A 16808-nucleotide genomic window follows, 5' to 3' on the forward strand; every position below is an offset into this window, starting at 1 on the left:
TGCCAGAGACTAAAGATGCTGAAGAAATCGGGACCGCACAACAGTCTCGGGAGGATGTGCGTTCAGCGAGTGAGCGGGTGCTGGTGCTCCAATCGCTTGAGTATAACCAGCATCAGTAGCTACCACTGTAGTAACTGCTGTCGAGTTTTAATTCGTCGCAGCGGTTTACGACGCACGGCATCAAGGCGCGCTGACACGCGGGTTAGTAAAACAACTTTATGGTTTGTAATACGTAGAGTGAGGAGTTTCGCCGCGGAAGAACCTGGAGGAAGACCAACTGCCGTGGGTGGTAGGAAGGAGGAAGAGGAAGAAAGATACTGGATACAGTTCGACAGGGAGTACTGCTATTGGTACTGGTACTGGTACTGCTACCGGCTGGTGCTGGTTCTGGTGCTGCTGGTACTGCTGCTGCTGATACTGATATTAGTCTGGTGGTGTACCGAATTGGGTTAGTCGTCGGTCGTTTAGTGTTGACTCCATTGTTACTGCGGGTTCTGTGCATAAAAAATATATAAATGATATCGGCAGCGAGTTGAGCCGAGGGATCGTGGCATCGTCACAAGAGCTTGGGCCTCTCGTCGACTACTTCCATTCCTCGTTCTTAATCTGAATCGCGCGGAGGAATTCTAGCTGGCGTGGCGATACTACATCGGCTGCACCAGTGAATCGTGAACCAACAAGAATACTACGACCGACCGCCTCCACCTTCCTTCCCCGAACGAGACAACACGTTCATTCAGAGCCCTCCCTGGATGGGACGGCGGTTTGTACACGACTACGGTGTCGGCCGCGATCTATTTTGTGTGTCTCTTCTTGCGTTACTTCTTTTCTTATTCGCGTTTCTTTTATCGACAGCCACGAGGTTTTGATCGTCCACCCTTGGAGTTAATAACTTGTGTGCCGGGCTGGAAGGATCTCCCTAGACTCAGGGAGGTAGCCCAGACATGACCCGGCTGGCACTGCGGTGAGTTTTTTTTTTTTATTTAAATTTTACTCGAGTGTCCGAAAATTTTTGGGTTCATTTTAACAGGAGCGAATTTTAAAATTTTTAATTTACAGTTTTAAAAATGATTCTGTTTTAAAAGATTTTCGCTTCGTATATTTGTTCAATTCCGGCTGGGGTATAAATTCTGCGAACGCTAGATCATAAATCTTTGATCGAATATTTTTTTTTATTTTCGCGACGGTGCGTTCGAGCGCCGACGGAAGATTGAGAAGAGAGAAAGTTAACTGATTGTCATCGATATTTTTTTTTTTTAATTATTTGCATTTTAGTCCTGCGTAAAAAAATAAAACTGCAAATAATGAATTTAAAAATTTAAAATATTATTTTTACAGATTCGTCGCAACCGCGGTCTGCCTTTCTGTCATCGCAGGGGTACGTAATATATACAAATTCTAAATCTATAACATTAACAGTATCTCTACATTATAATAACAAAAAAAATATATACACACATATTTATGTATATATTTAATTTAACGAGAAAAGTACACCCGCGGCTTATTTCTTCATAAATTTTTCTCTTAAATCTTATTTTTACCCAACGGTTTAAAGATCTTGATTATTTTCGTACGCTCGTAATTCCTCGGCTCGCTTTCCATTCGACGGGTACTCCCCCTCGGCATCGGAAATTAACACGCATGCAGAATTAGAATTTTACGTTTTTTTTTAAACTAATTTCCGAGTTCAAACAAACGGAAAAAAATTTAATTCCTTAAGAAGCATTTAATGGCAGACATTTAATTTAAAGACCGCAAATTAAATCCTACCGAAAATTTTTATGAAATTTGAATATTATATTTAAGCAAAAAAAAAAATATATGTATAAGAAAATATGATTGAACGGTATTTAACTTAATACCCTGTAATTATAGGCCCCGTAATATTCAGTCACGTGCAGAACTTGGATTCATTTTCTGTGCACGTGTACAGGTTTATATTCTCATACCTGTTTAGTTGCCTACATCTCGTATAATATATACATATATATGTATATATTTAATCCACGAGAACATTGATTTTACAAAATGAATTAAATTCAAAATTAATTATTTTTATGATCCTGGAGTCAGAAGATAATTAACTATTGTCGGATTTTTTTTTCAACAAATCAATTACAAAAAAAAAGAAAAAAAAATGCACATGTAGAAAATTTAAAAAACTACAAGTGCAATTTTTTCAAATATTTTTTTTTTTATAATTTATCGTTTGGCCGAAAATCCAAAAATTTTTTCTTCGATACTGGAATTAGCCGATTAATTTTTGGATTTTTTTTCAATACACTAAATTTGAAAAAAAAATATTTGAAAAATTGCACATATAGTTTTTTGAATTTTCTACATGTGCATTTTTTTTTGTAATAAATTTCAAAAAAAAAAAATCCAAAAATTTTTAATTGTCTACTAACTTCAGTATGAGACAAGTCAGCCGACGTCTAATAATTTTTGGATTTTTTTTTAAACAAATTATAAAAAAAAAAATATTTCAAAAAATTGCACTCATAGTTTTTTAAATTTTCTACATGTGCATTTTTTTTTTTTTTTTTTTTCTAAGAAATTTGGTAAAAAAAAATCCAAAAATTTTTAAATGTCTGTTAATTTCAGGATCATAACTTCAGTATCATCTTTTTCTTGGCATAATCGCGATAAAAAAAAATTGCGCCGTTAATTATTATTTTAGTGGTCAGCTACTTAACTGTCATGCGTTTAGATTATCTGAGACAATATAACAAGTGACATTGCTGACACAACGCGTAAGTGTCTGGTTAAATCATGTAGGATGTCTGCGTAGGTTAAACTTGCCAAAGGTTCCATAAATATTATCTGCAAAAAAAAAAAATTAACATAATTTACTGATTTTCTATTTGATTTCGGGCCACTTATTTATTTTCGTTTCACTTTCTACGGAAAAGAGAGTGAAATTTTTTTTGAATTTCAGTATATAGACTAACGTGGGATTTTGTATCGCTAAAGACTTTACACTTCACCCACACGTCAGTATATAAATATGCGTACACATAAATATATATAAATATACATATACAATTAATGTTAGATTTTTTTCATCAACATGATAAGAGTGAGTCAGTATTAAAAATAGCGGAAATAATTTTTAATGTCGATTTCATTTCTTGAGGAGTAAAATTTTTTACTTCAAGTTTTAATTTAAAAAATATTTTATTAATTAAAAAAAAAATATGATTAATTATGGCGATACTGAGGGCGTTAAATAAGTCGCGTTTATTTGTAAGTCGATTACGTAATTTATGATATTTTCATTATATATATATATGTTGGGATGGTAGGCGACAAAAAAAGTTGATAATAAAAAAAGATGATACTTGAACCGACAAAAGATATGTGGTATCAAAAATCCGAGAATTGGGTTAACTATAGAATAAAAAAATCTAAATAATTTGAATGAATGCGTTACAGTTAAATATGTAAATTTAAAACAATTAAATGGAGAAAAATATATATGTTAAAACAATTAGATGAAATAAAATAGTATAGATTTATGAATTGATTGTACGAATGTATATTCCAGTAATAAGAGTGGCAATAAAGATGCTAGATAATAAAACACACATTTATGCTCTAGATTTTCTTCTTCATCATCATAACCATCATCTCATTTGCCCCTTACGTCACTTAAAAGCTATTGCATTACGCAAGGTCTCGACCTTACACTCGGTCATATCGTGTAATCGTCGCTAACCAGTTGGGGGAATGAGAAAGATTTAAAAGAATCGTCTTCTTTGTTTAAATTATTTATTTTTTTATATTTCGTTGCGGAAAAAATTTATGATCCTGAAGCCGGCAGACAATTAAAAATTTTCGGATTTTATTTTGAACAATTAAATTTGAAAAAAAAAAATAAACTGAAAAAATGCACATGTAGAAAATTAAAAAAACTATCGGTGCAATTTTTTTAAGTATTTTTTTTTTTTATAATTTATGGGTTTAAAAAAAATCCAAAAACTATTAGACGTCTGTTAACTTCAGTATCATAAAAATTTTTATGATCCTGAAGTTAGCAGACAACAATTTTCGAATTTTTTTTTTTTCAACAATTTAATTAAAAAAAAAAAACTAAAAAAATGCACATGTACAAAATTTAAAAAACTATCGGTGCAATTTTTTAAAATATTTTTTTTTAATAATTTTTCGGTTTAAAAAAATCCAAAAACTATTAGACGTCTGTTAACTTCAGTATCATAAAAATTTTTATGATCCTGAAGTTAGCAGACAACAATTTTCGAATTTTTTTTTTTTCAACAATTTAATTAAAAAAAAAAAACTAAAAAAATGCACATGTACAAAATTTAAAAAACTATCGGTGCAATTTTTTAAAATATTTTTTTTTAATAATTTTTCGGTTTAAAAAAAACCAAAAACTATTAGACGTCTGTTAACTTCAGTATCATAAAAATTTTTATGATCCTGAAGTCAGCAGACAATTGAAAATTCTAGGATTTTATTTTGAACAATTAAATTTGAAAAAAAAGACGAAACCGAAAAAATACACATGTAGAAAATTGAAAAAACTATCGGTGCAATTTTTTAAAATATTTTTTTTTTTATAATTTATCGGTTTGAAAAAATCTAAAAACTATTAGACGTCTTAACTTCAGTATCGTAAAAATTTTTAATTCAAATGAATTTTTATAAATTAATTAATAGGGTAATTTAAAATTTTAGGAACAATATAATGAAACATGGACACGAGGAGGAAGATTTGGTTACAGACCACAGTATACACGAGGTGATATATCAGCACCGGACTCTGATAGAAATAATTCACAGGACGCTAGGGTTCCGCCTTACTGGAACCAAGATGGAGGTTCATAAATTTATATTTATTTATTTATCACTTTTTTTTTACTTTACGAGTTAAATAAATAAATTTAATTTGTGTAGAAAATTATGGAGATCGAACGGACGATGAATTGAGGAGAGATCCGTATGAAGGTCGACTCGATGATCGCTATGACGATCGGAGAGATGACCGGAGAGACGATGATCGTAGAGACGATCGCAGAGATTATGATCGTAGAGATGATCGAAGAGACGGCGATCGCAGAGACGAGCGGAGAGACGGTGATCCTAGAGATGATCGGAGAGATGAAGATCCTTACGAGAATCGGGGTGATGATCGTTACAATTATCGAGGTGATGATCGTAATGAGAACAGAGGTGATGATCGCCTTTACAATAGGAGTGATGATCGCTATCAAGAACGAACAATTGAGGATCCTTATAACTTTGGTACCGACAGAGAGGCTCAAAACCCCTCGGGTTATCCATCGAGTTATGCAGAGGTACCGATTCCGGGTGCAGGACGAGCTAAGAATTGCACTGGCAGTGGCTGCTGCACTCCTAAATGTTTTGCAGAAAAAGGATCGAGGGTAAATCCTGTTTTTTTTTTTTTTATGATGAATTTATTTAAACAAAAAACATTAATTAGGGACCGCCTGGAATTCTGGGGCCCCAAGGACCGAAAGGACAACGAGGTTTCCCGGGTACTGAAGGTTTGCTGGGACCTAAGGGTGACAAAGGAGATCCAGGCCCACAGGGACCGCGAGGTCCTAAAGGAGACAGAGTAATTTCCTTGATATTTATTTTTAAAAATATTTATTTGGTTTATTAGAAGGTGGGATTTATTTATTCTTAGGGAAAAATGGGTATGCCAGGATTTCCGGGTATCGATGGTATTCCTGGAGTCCAAGGGCCACCGGGTTCTCCTGGTCTGCCTGGAAAAGACGGATGTAATGGAACTGATGTAAGCTTTCATTTTCGACGATTTTATTTTAATTTTTGATTTTTTTTTTATTGATATTAAATTAAAATTATTAGGGTGCACCTGGACGTCATGGTGTCCCTGGGGAACCAGGGCCTCGAGGTATTCGAGGTTTTCCAGGATCGAAAGGAGACAAAGGTCAGCCGGCATTTGCAGGAAACTTTCCTAAAGGTGACAAAGGAGAGCCTGGTCTCGATGGAGTAAGAGGACCGCCTGGAGCACCTGGGCCTCAGGGAGAACGAGGCCCTATTGGCCCCAAAGGAGAACGTGGTCCTTATGTAGGTATATTTAAATTTTTTAATCGAAATGAGTTGTGACTAAAAAAATTTTTCCAAAAATAATTTATAAATTTTTTGATTGGGTAAATTAATTTTTTTTTAATTTTAGGGTCCACTGGGTCCTCAAGGATTGAAGGGAGAAAAAGGTAACATGGGTCTTGGATTTGAGGGCTTGAAGGGAGACAAAGGTCAGAAGGGAGAGATCGGACCGCCGGGTGTCACTGCGCCTCTGGTTCCCTTCGAGGGAGTTGAGCATACGGTCGGACCTGTTGGAGATCCAGGACCTAAGGGAAACAAAGTGAGTGGTTGGAAAATATTTCTCGTAAAGTTATTTATTGATTATTTACAATACCGTTATTGATAATGGATGTTTTTGTAGGGAGAACCGGGACTCGATGGACCTAAAGGAGAACCAGGACTTATGGGAGATGCTGGTTTTCCTGGAGCGTCTGGTGGTAAAGGAGAGAAAGGTCTTCCAGGAGCACCTGGTATTCGAGTAAGTTGATTAGACTTTGCTATCATTTGTCAGTTGGTAAGTTTTGTTGATGAGATTTATTTACTCAGGGAAGAGACGGATTCTCGGGACCTCCGGGACCGCCAGGTCGTAAAGGAGATCGTGGTCTTGATGGATTAGATGGACTTCCAGGTCGTGCTGGACAGAAAGGAGATCCTGGAAAAGATGGACCCGAAGGAATGACTGGTCTGAGAGGTCCTCCTGGACCACCGGGTGTAAGTAATTTTATAATTTTTTTATTAGTGTACTGGGAAGAGAAATTGGGTAATTGAATGACTGGTTTCAATAGGGTGGTAAAGGACAACCCGGACCGCCAGGAGAAAAAGGACCGAGAGGATTCCCAGGACCTGTAGGTCCACGAGGTTCTGACGGATATCCGGGTGAAACGGGGCCACGTGGACCTATTGGTTTTCCTGGAGGTCCTGGACAACCTGGAACCCCAGGTCCTGAAGGAGCACCGGGTGAAAAAGGTAGCAAAGGTGAACCTGGACTCACTGGATTCCCAGGTGAAGTTGGGCCGAGAGGATTTGATGGGCCACCGGGACCTGCTGGACCACGAGGTCCTCAAGGAGACAAAGGATTTTCTATTATTGTAAATTTTTAATTATTTACTTTTCAAAATTATTTTACAGACGGCAGAGTAATTTTTTGTAAACTTAAAAAATTAGGGACCGAAAGGTATGGACGGAACTTCAGGAATTGATGGTGAAAAAGGACAAAAAGGTGAACGCGGATACGCTGGTGTTCGTGGGCGACCTGGAGATTCGTTAGACGGTATTCCTGGATCACCTGGTGCACCTGGATTGCGTGGAGAACCTGGAGCTTCTGGAAGAGACGGTTTGCCAGGAATACCCGGTGAGCCTGGTGAGAAGGGAGATATCGGTGGTAGATGTCAAGATTGTTTGCCTGGATTGAGAGGAGAAAAAGGAGATCGGGGTAATGATGGAACACCTGGACAACCAGGACCTAGAGGACCATCTGGAGAAAGAGGTTTTCCTGGAGAAGCTGGATTTGATGGTCTACCTGGTCCTATTGGTCCACCTGGTCCCTCTGGTAAAGATGGATTGCCTGGAAGTCCTGGACCTCAGGGTCAACCTGGAGCTCCGGCATTTGTTACGGAAAGCATGTTGAAGTTTGATAAAGGTGATAAAGGAGTTCGTGGTGAGCCTGGACGACCTGGTCCACCTGGACCCATCGGAATGCCGGGAGAGAAGGGTCGAGTTGGATTAGAAGGATTCCCTGGATTGAAAGGTAATAATTATTTCAAGTAGAAATTCACAGGTTTGTTTACAGTCAAACATTGAATTTTTTTTTTTTTTTTTGATAATAGGAGAGGCTGGTGACCGTGGGTTCCCTGGACAAGATGGTGCTGCTGGTAGACCTGGAATTCCTGGCGCAAAAGGTGAAAAAGGTATAAGCGTGAAAGGAGAAGCTGGAGAACCAGGAAGACCTGGCGCCAGAGGACAAAAGGGAGATCCAGGTCTCTATGGACCTAAAGGTGAACCTGGTCAATGTGGCCCAGTAAATCTTGAAGAAGGAGTCAAAGGAGACAGAGGTTACACTGGAGATAAAGGAGAGCCTGGTCCACCTGGTCGTGATGGATTACCTGGAGACAAAGGTTTACAAGGAATCTCAGGACCACCAGGTCCACCAGGTCCTATTGGTGCACCAGGTCCTGTTGGTCCCAGAGGATTGCCAGGTCCACGAGGTGACAAAGGAGACACTGGACCTATGGGATTCCCGGGTGAAGCTGGTCGCGATGGGCCACGTGGTTTCCCTGGTTTACCTGCTGCTAAAGGAGACAAAGGAGAAATGGGACTTTCGCTCAAGGGTAGCCAGGGATTAACTGGACCACCTGGAGAAAAAGGAGAACGTGGATTCCCAGGTATGCTGATTGTTTATATTATTTTATTAAATTTAAGAATTATTGGGTGAAATTGTTACAATAAAATTTTTCTGCTGATTTTTAGGTTTGCCTGGAAAAGAAGGACCGAGAGGTTATCCAGGTCTTGCTGGTTTTACTGGAGAAAAAGGTGATGTTGGAGTACCTGGAATTAATGGATTACCTGGAGCACCGGGTGAAAAAGGAGATACTGGACCAATTGGGCCACCCGGGCCACCTGGTGTTCCTGGAGCTCCTGGTATGGATGGTAACAAAGGAGAACCAGGGTTACCTGGTGAAGCTGGTCGCGTTGGACTTCCTGGATTCCCAGGTGAAAAAGGTGACAGAGGAGAACCTGGAATTGATGGGCCAAAAGGTTATCCCGGAAGGAGAGGTCTCCCTGGAGTTGCAGGACAACCTGGACTTGAAGGAGCACCAGGACCGAAAGGAGAACGAGGAGAAACTGGTCCATCTGGTTTCCCTGGTTTACCAGGATTGGAAGGAAAGCCTGGACGCGTTGGACCACCTGGACCTAAAGGCGATCATGGTTTTGATGGAGCTCCAGGACTGCCAGGTCCTATGGGATTGGAAGGAATCAAAGGTGATAGAGGGTTCCCGGGAACTCCAGGAAGAAAAGGTGAACCTGGTAAAACATCTGCCAAAGGACAAAAAGGTGAACCCGGAATGCCAGGAGTTCGCGGAGCTCCAGGACCCGCTGGAAGAGATGGTCTTGATGGTGAAAAAGGAGAAGCTGGTAGACCTGGACTTGCTCGCGATGGATTACCTGGACTTAAGGGAGAGCCTGGAATACCTGGTCTCGATGGACTTCCTGGGCCTCAAGGACAAAAAGGTATTAGTATAAATATTTGGAACCTAATATCAATAAAAAAAAAAATATAACAAAAGTAAAAAAATTGATTTCAATTTTAATTTAAAAGTTGAAAAATAATTAATTATTTAATTATTTGAAAGGTGACACTGGAGTTGCTGGATTCCCTGGTCAAAAGGGAGATGCTGGATATCCTGGGCCTGCTGGAGAACCAGGTCGACCTGGTCTCGATGGACTTCCTGGTCAACCAGGTGATGTTGGTCCAGCTGGTCCACCTGGTTTCCCAGGTCTTGATGGTGATACTGGTATGCCTGGGCGACCTGGGTTAGATGGACCTAAAGGAGAACGAGGACCCCAAGGTCTTGAAGGACTACCAGGAGTTTCTGGACCAGCAGGAGAAAAGGGAGACCGTGGTCCACCAGGATTGACTGTTAACATCAAAGGAGAGAAAGGAGAACCTGGCAGACCTGGTGTTGATGGACCCGAAGGTGAAAAGGGTGATATCGGGTACAACGGACAACCTGGTTTTGATGGTGAAAAAGGAGACAGAGGTCCACCTGGCGCACTAGGCAACCCCGGACCACCTGGTGCTCCTGGTCCTAAAGGTAAATATTTTTCTTCAGCTCAAGTACAAACAAATCTTGTGATTTTTGATCTTCTAATTTAATTGTTTAATTGTTTTAAAGGTGACCAAGGAATGATGGGTAGCCCTGGATTCCCAGGAGCAACAGTGAAAGGAGAGAAAGGTCTGCCCGGTATGTTGGGTAAACACGGTCGCGATGGATTCCCTGGGACACCTGGCGAAAAAGGAGAGCCTGGATTCCCAGGATTGCCTGGTCACAAAGGAGACGCTGGACCTTGGGGACCAGTGGGTCAGCAAGGAGAAAAAGGAGATGCTGGTCTCATTGGCCCAGAAGGTCCACCAGGAAGACCTGGAGAACCTGGACTCGAAGGAATGCCCGGTATTCCTGGAGAAAGAGGACTCAAAGGAGATCAAGGTCCACCTGGATTGTTCGGTGCACCAGGACAGAAAGGAGATCGCGGTCTATCTGGTCCTCCTGGTCTTGATGGTATTCCTGGAGAAAAAGGTATTCATTTAATTTAATTTAGTTTTGGATTCACATTCCATTTGACGATTCAAAAAATTAACATTATTCGTTGTATTTAAATTTTGAAAAAAGGTGACCGCGGCTTCGACGGCATTCCCGGTGAACCAGGAGAACAGGGCGAAAAAGGAGACCGAGGATTCCCAGGTGTACCTGGATTCGCAGGAGAAATGGGACTTATCGGTGAGAAAGGTGACAAAGGTGATGACTGTCTCGAGCCTCCAATGGGACCAAAAGGCGATCGCGGTTACCCAGGTAAATATCCTTCCAAAATCCCACAGCAATAACTTCCTCACCAACTCAACACCACAAAAATTCTTCAGGTTCTCCTGGAATACCCGGAGCTCCAGGAGAGAAAGGAATGGCCGGACCTCCAGGTTTCCCTGGCATCCCCGGAGCCAAAGGAGCCCAAGGATTCATGGGAGCGCCTGGACCTGCTGGTCGTCCAGGATTAGAAGGTCCCATCGGGCCTCCAGGTCTTCCCGGGTTATCAGGACCCAGTGGACAACCAGGACCCAAAGGAGAACCCGGCGCGTCATGCGAACAAGCTGCTGACTATCTAACAGGAATTCTACTAGTCCGACACAGCCAGAGCCAAGTAGTTCCGAGCTGCGAGCCCGGTCACATAAAACTCTGGGAAGGATACAGTCTTCTCTACACAGATGGCGATGAAAGAGCGCACTCTCAAGATCTAGGTACTTGTCACCACTAAATAATTATCCATCACAATTTAATTATTTTCCTTGATTGCATGATCTCAGTACCTCAAAATTTTACTGACGTCATCCAATGTCCTTGATAGCTAGTTGATTACATGACTATCACTATCAAAAATAAATTTCTTACAGCCGTCAATATTGCTTACATATATGTGTATATTCATATATACTCATATATATTAACAAGATTTTTAGAAAACTTTTAAAATAAATAAATATAAATTTTAAACCAATAAAACTTGTCCTATAAATATTAATCTGCTTGCTCGAAAAACAGGTTATGCCGGCTCGTGCGTACGGAAATTCTCCACGATGCCTTTCCTCTTCTGCGACGTTAACAACGTATGTCACTATGCCAGTCGTAACGATCGTTCCTATTGGCTGTCTACCAACAGTCCGATACCGATGATGCCCGTCGAAGAATCGTCTATCGAGGAATACATTTCTAGGTACCTCATACAAAAAATATTAATTACCTGAAAATAAATCCCATAAACGAAATAAATATCATAAATTTTGAAATAATTTAAATCCAGGTGCGTGGTCTGCGAAGTTCCCGCTAATGTTCTAGCAGTTCACAGCCAGTCGCTGAGTATTCCTGAGTGTCCATCGGGATGGAATGGAATATGGATCGGTTACAGTTTCGTCATGGTAAAATATTTTGATATTAATAAATTTTATTAATTAGCGCACTTGTATTTTGGAAAAGAATTGCGGAGTTAATCCGGAGTCAATTCGGAGTATGACTGTTTTTATTTAATCCCCTCGGAGTAAAATTAACTCCGAAGGGGAGTTTACTTTAATATTAAAACTCCGATTCGGAGTCAAATTAACTCCTAAAATGAGCCTTTGATATTAAAACTCCTGTTTGGAGTGAAATTAATTTCTAAAAGGAGTTTACTTTAGTATGGAAACTCTGGTTCGGAGTAAAATTGACTCCTAAAGGGAGTTTACTTTATTATTAAAACTCCGGTTCGGAGTAAAATTAACTTCTTAAAGGAGTTTACTTTCGTATGGAAACTCCAGTTCGGACTCAAATTAACTCCGAAGGGGAGTTTACTTTAGCATGGAAACTCCGATTCGGAGAAAAATTGATTCCTAAAGGGAGTTTACTTTAGTATGAAAACTCCGGTTCGGAGTAAAATTGACTCCTAAAGTGAGCCTTTGATGTTAAAACTCCTGCTCGGAGTAAAATTTACTTCTAACAGGAGTTTACTTTAGTATAAAAACTCCGGTTTGGAGTAAAATTGACTCCGAAGAGGAGTTTACTTCAGCAAAGAAACTCCGGTTCCGAGAAAAATTGACTCCTTAAGGGAGTTTACTTTAAGAACAGAAATTCCCATTCGGAGTAAAATTAACTCCGAATCGTAGTGAATGCGAATTTGAATAAAAACCAGATCACTCCGAAATCACTTCGCTGAAAAAACAAATTCCCTACTTGCCCAGTACGGAATTTTGTCTTAAACTCCGGAACTCTGAGTGACGGGAGGAATTTGGATTTAAATATAATCCGAAATAGGGTTTATTTATATTGTGGTAATCGTAAAAAATGTTTGATTAGCACACGGGAGCTGGATCACAAGGTGGCGGTCAATCATTATCGAGTCCCGGCTCGTGTCTTGAAGATTTCCGCGCGACACCTTTCATCGAATGCAACGGCGCCAAAGGACACTGCCACTACTATGCTAATGAATTCAGTTTTTGGATGGCGACTATCGAAGACAGACAACAATTCCAAAAGCCTGAGAAACAGACCCTCAAGGCTGGTAATCTTAGGTCCCGAATCAGTCGCTGCCAAGTTTGTATAAAGAATACGTAATTTGTAAACTATTTGATAAATGGATTTATATTAAAGAATAATAATAATGATAATAATAATAATTATGATAATTAATAAATATTAAATATTAAATATTGATTAACTAATAGCATTTTTTGACGGCGCAAGAAGGACTCGATTGGTTTTTTTGGTTTCAAAAAATTATGCATAAAAAAAAAAATTTTTTACCGCAATTTTAATAATAAATTTAACTGAAGAAGCTTATCAAGTTCACCGGGTTCTCAATGCTTTTTTTTTTATCTATTGTACTCTTTTTAGTCCTTCTTGAATGAATTATAGTCAGGATCCGTCAATTCATTTCACCCTTTTTCCTTTTCCTTAACTTTTTATCATTTTTTTTTTTTCCCTTCTCTACTCCTCAATTTTCCATCTACATTATCATTGAATTATAAAAACTAAGTGCCTAGTATATTACTTAGCATGTAAATTAATATATATTTAAATGAAATTATTTGTACACGTAAGTTTTATTGTCCAACAAAAAAAGTTTTAAATAAATTTGTTAATTAACTAAACTACCATGAACACTGCCCGTATTTACATATGTCGGCGCACTTTATTTTATTATATATATATTATATTATATTATATATTGTATATTAATATAAATAAATTGTTATAGCTTGATAATTATGCGTGAAGCCAAATATTTAAAATTATAAGTATTTTGCTACATAATCAATAAAAATGATATTGTGAAAATAATTGGGAGGATTTATTGCCATTTTTTATTTTTCCTGTACCTTTGATTCATTTCTATCACTGCACGCATTTTATTTTTATTATTATCTTAGGGCCAGTTTTTTTTTTTGGGGTTTTGTAAAAATTTAAATTATGAACGAAATTGAAGAAATTAATTTTGGAAATTTGAATATTAATTTTTTAAATAGAAAACTTTATTTTGCCACGGGAAATTTTTTTATGATACTGAAGTTAACCGCCATCTAAAAATGTTTAGACTTTTTTAAAAACGACAAATTATAAAAAAAAAATATTTAAAAAAAATGCACCTGTAGTTTTTTAAATTTTCTACATGTGCATATTTTTAGTTTTTTTTTTTTTTGTAATTTACTTGTTGATAAAAAAAATTCGAAAATTGCTAACTGTCTATTTCTTAAATTACTCGATGTTTGATAATTTTTGGATTTTTTTCCAACTGTCCAGTTATAAAAAAAAAAATACTAAAAAAAAATACACTTATAGTTTATTAAATTTTCTACATGTGCATATTTTTAGTTTTTATTTTTTGTCATTTGTTTGTTGAAAAAAAAAATTCGAAAATTGCTAATTGTCTGTTTCTTAAATTACTCGATGTCTGATAATTTTGGGATTTTTTTCCAACTGTCAAAAAATAAAAAAAAAAAGATTTTTAAAAAATGCACTTATAGTTTTTTAAATTTCCTACATGTGTATTTTTTTAGTTTTTTTTTTTTGTCATTTACTTGTTGAAAAAAAAAATTTGAAAATTGCTAATTGTCTGATTCTTAATGATACTGTAGTTACCCGACGTCTGATAATTTTTGGATTTTTTTTAAACTGACAAATTATAAAAAAAAAAATATTTAAAAAAAATGCACTTATAGATTTTTTAATTTTCTACATGTGCATATTTTTAGTTTTTTTTTTTTTTGCTATTTATTCGTAGAAAAAAAAAAATTCAAAAATTAATTTCAGGATCATGTTTTTTCAGACTCGTGATTTTCTCGTTCCAAAAAAATCTCTTACTCCAAATAAATTTTTATTGTCTCCAAAAATTTCTATTTTCAATTCATACTGCAAACATTTTTGCTAAAAAAAATTTTTTTATAAATTAGCAATTCCTAACAATTTTTTGTTTTAATCCACGAATTACGTAGACAATTTTCATTAAAATCCCGAGTCAAGAAACTGCATAATTATTCTCAAAAAAAAAAAAAAAAAAATATTAGTATGTTAAACTCACGATTTACTTTAGCCGCGATCCAGTAAAGTCGAGGGAAATGTAAATATCAGTAAGTTAGATCTGAAATAAGTACAAATCAAACAACAATTTACTACTGCGTACTGTTTGAAATTAAATTCAAATTTGTTTAGATGTAATAAACTACTAATTGTAGTAAATATCCTCCACGTGTGGCTTTAAAATATCTGCATGCATGATTGCAAATGTTTTTAAACTTTTAATTGTAAATTATAAGCAAGGATACACCTTCTTTCTCTCTAATTAAATTTTTCTCTCTCACCTCGTCTAATGCTGGCGTTTAAAGTATCAATAAATCCAGCCTCTACAATATTTTTTTTTCTATCAACAAACATTTCATGATAAAAAAACAATTTTTAAATAAATTATTTATACAGAATTCAAATAAATCACTGATTCAATCCACTAGAGTTTTTCAAAATCAAAGCTAATTTCAATCAACAATTTTTTTTTAAATTTCGAATAAAAAATTCAAATATTTAAACTGACTATAACTTGATAAATATTTCTTTTTAATCAACCGCGAATATTTTTCCAGCAACCCTCGAAATTGTGAATCAGACTGAATTTAATTAATGCGAGGTCAATCAACTCTTTAAATATCAATTATATAAAAATTAATTAATTCCAATTTAAAATAAAAAATATTGACGTAAAAAAAAAATTTCCTAGCATCCATCTCATAAATGCATAATTAATAATTAATAATTATGCTAATTATGTTTTCTTCATATGATTAATCCATTCACTTGTTTATATTTTCAATAGTTAATAATATTTACTCATTGTTACGTATTTATATATTTATTTATTTATTTATTTATCAATAGACATATGTTTAAGTCTTGTGATAAAAGTAGAAATTAACGTAGAACTCTCTGGAAATTCAGGAAAGACTGTTCTCGATGAAGGTTTTGCATCGACTCCCACCATATATATATTTTAATATGTCAAGCCCCCAGTGATACCGCTCATAATCTGGTAAAACAACATTCCATAGATTTAAATATTTTCAAAATCGTAAAACAAAACTCCAATAATTAAAATGCTAATTAAAAAAAAAAGTCCCCGAAAATTTTTCCTTAAATTTTTTTTGCAATTAATTGGCACTTACACTAAAAAATTAGCGGAGTGAACGTTGAGTAAATCCGGAGTCGATGACTTTTTTTATTTAATCCTTTCGGAGTGAAATTTACTCCGAAGGATGATACTGAAGTTAATAATTTTTGGATTTTTTTTAAAACAATAAATAATAAAAAAAAAAATATTTTTAAAAAATGCACTTGTAGTTTTTTTAATTTTCTACATGTGCATTTTTTCAAATTTTTTTTTTTCGTAATAGATTCGCTGAAAAATAAATTCAAAAATTTTTAATTGTCAGTTAACTTCAGGATCATCTCCGAAGGGGATAAAATTAAAATTTAAACTCCGGGTCGGAGTAAATGCGGATTTAAATGAAATCCAGATCATCGTACGCGATTTTTTTTTAAACTCCGGAACTCCGAGTGATGGATTGAATTAAAATCCGCATTTACTCCTAATTTTCTACAGTACGCCTGAGAAAAATTTCATGATCCTGAAGTTAGCAGACATTTAGTAATTTTTGGATTTTTTTTTCACCAAATCAATTGCAAAAATAACAAAAACTAAAAATTGCACACGTAGAAAATTTAAAAAACTACAGGTGCAATTTTTTCAAATATTTTTTTTTTATATTTTATCGTCAAAAAAAAAATCCAAAAATTATTTGACGTCCGCTAGCTTCAGTATCATGGAAAATGAATATTTTTTTTAGTAAATAAATAAATAATAAGTCATATTTCTGTGACGAGGACATTTATTTAAATGAGAGAATCTGGTTATATATTAAATATATA

The 16808-nt window shown here is 36.0% G+C and overlaps 1 protein-coding gene across 1 annotated transcript; it reads left to right on the top strand.

Annotated features, from left to right (window-relative positions):
- Nucleotides 1-127: 127 nt before the first annotated feature.
- On the top strand, nucleotides 128-13676 carry LOC130668091 (collagen alpha-1(IV) chain). The gene is made up of 21 exons (XM_057470163.1): nucleotides 128-964; nucleotides 1339-1378; nucleotides 4705-4846; nucleotides 4924-5411; nucleotides 5471-5605; nucleotides 5678-5785; nucleotides 5860-6081; nucleotides 6191-6379; nucleotides 6461-6577; nucleotides 6646-6810; nucleotides 6885-7187; nucleotides 7264-7846; nucleotides 7926-8480; nucleotides 8566-9327; nucleotides 9450-9911; nucleotides 9993-10394; nucleotides 10488-10667; nucleotides 10736-11107; nucleotides 11409-11580; nucleotides 11668-11782; nucleotides 12693-13676. The coding sequence occupies exons 1-21, from the start codon at nucleotides 945-947 to the stop codon at nucleotides 12948-12950; spliced, it is 5790 nt and encodes a 1929-aa protein (XP_057326146.1). The 5' UTR covers nucleotides 128-944; the 3' UTR covers nucleotides 12951-13676.
- The last annotated feature ends 3132 nt before the right edge of the window (nucleotides 13677-16808 follow it).

This window comes from Microplitis mediator, chromosome 5 (assembly GCF_029852145.1).
Source record: "Microplitis mediator isolate UGA2020A chromosome 5, iyMicMedi2.1, whole genome shotgun sequence".
NCBI lineage: Eukaryota > Metazoa > Arthropoda > Insecta > Hymenoptera > Braconidae > Microplitis > Microplitis mediator.

Coding starts and splice junctions, on each gene's coding strand:
- LOC130668091 (XM_057470163.1), top strand. CDS start 945: ATGACCCGGCTGGCACTGCG. Junction 7,188..7,263: donor ACAAAGGATTTTCTATTATT/GTAAATTTTTAA, acceptor TTAAAAAATTAG/GGACCGAAAGGTATGGACGG. Junction 11,108..11,408: donor AGCGCACTCTCAAGATCTAG/GTACTTGTCACC, acceptor CTCGAAAAACAG/GTTATGCCGGCTCGTGCGTA.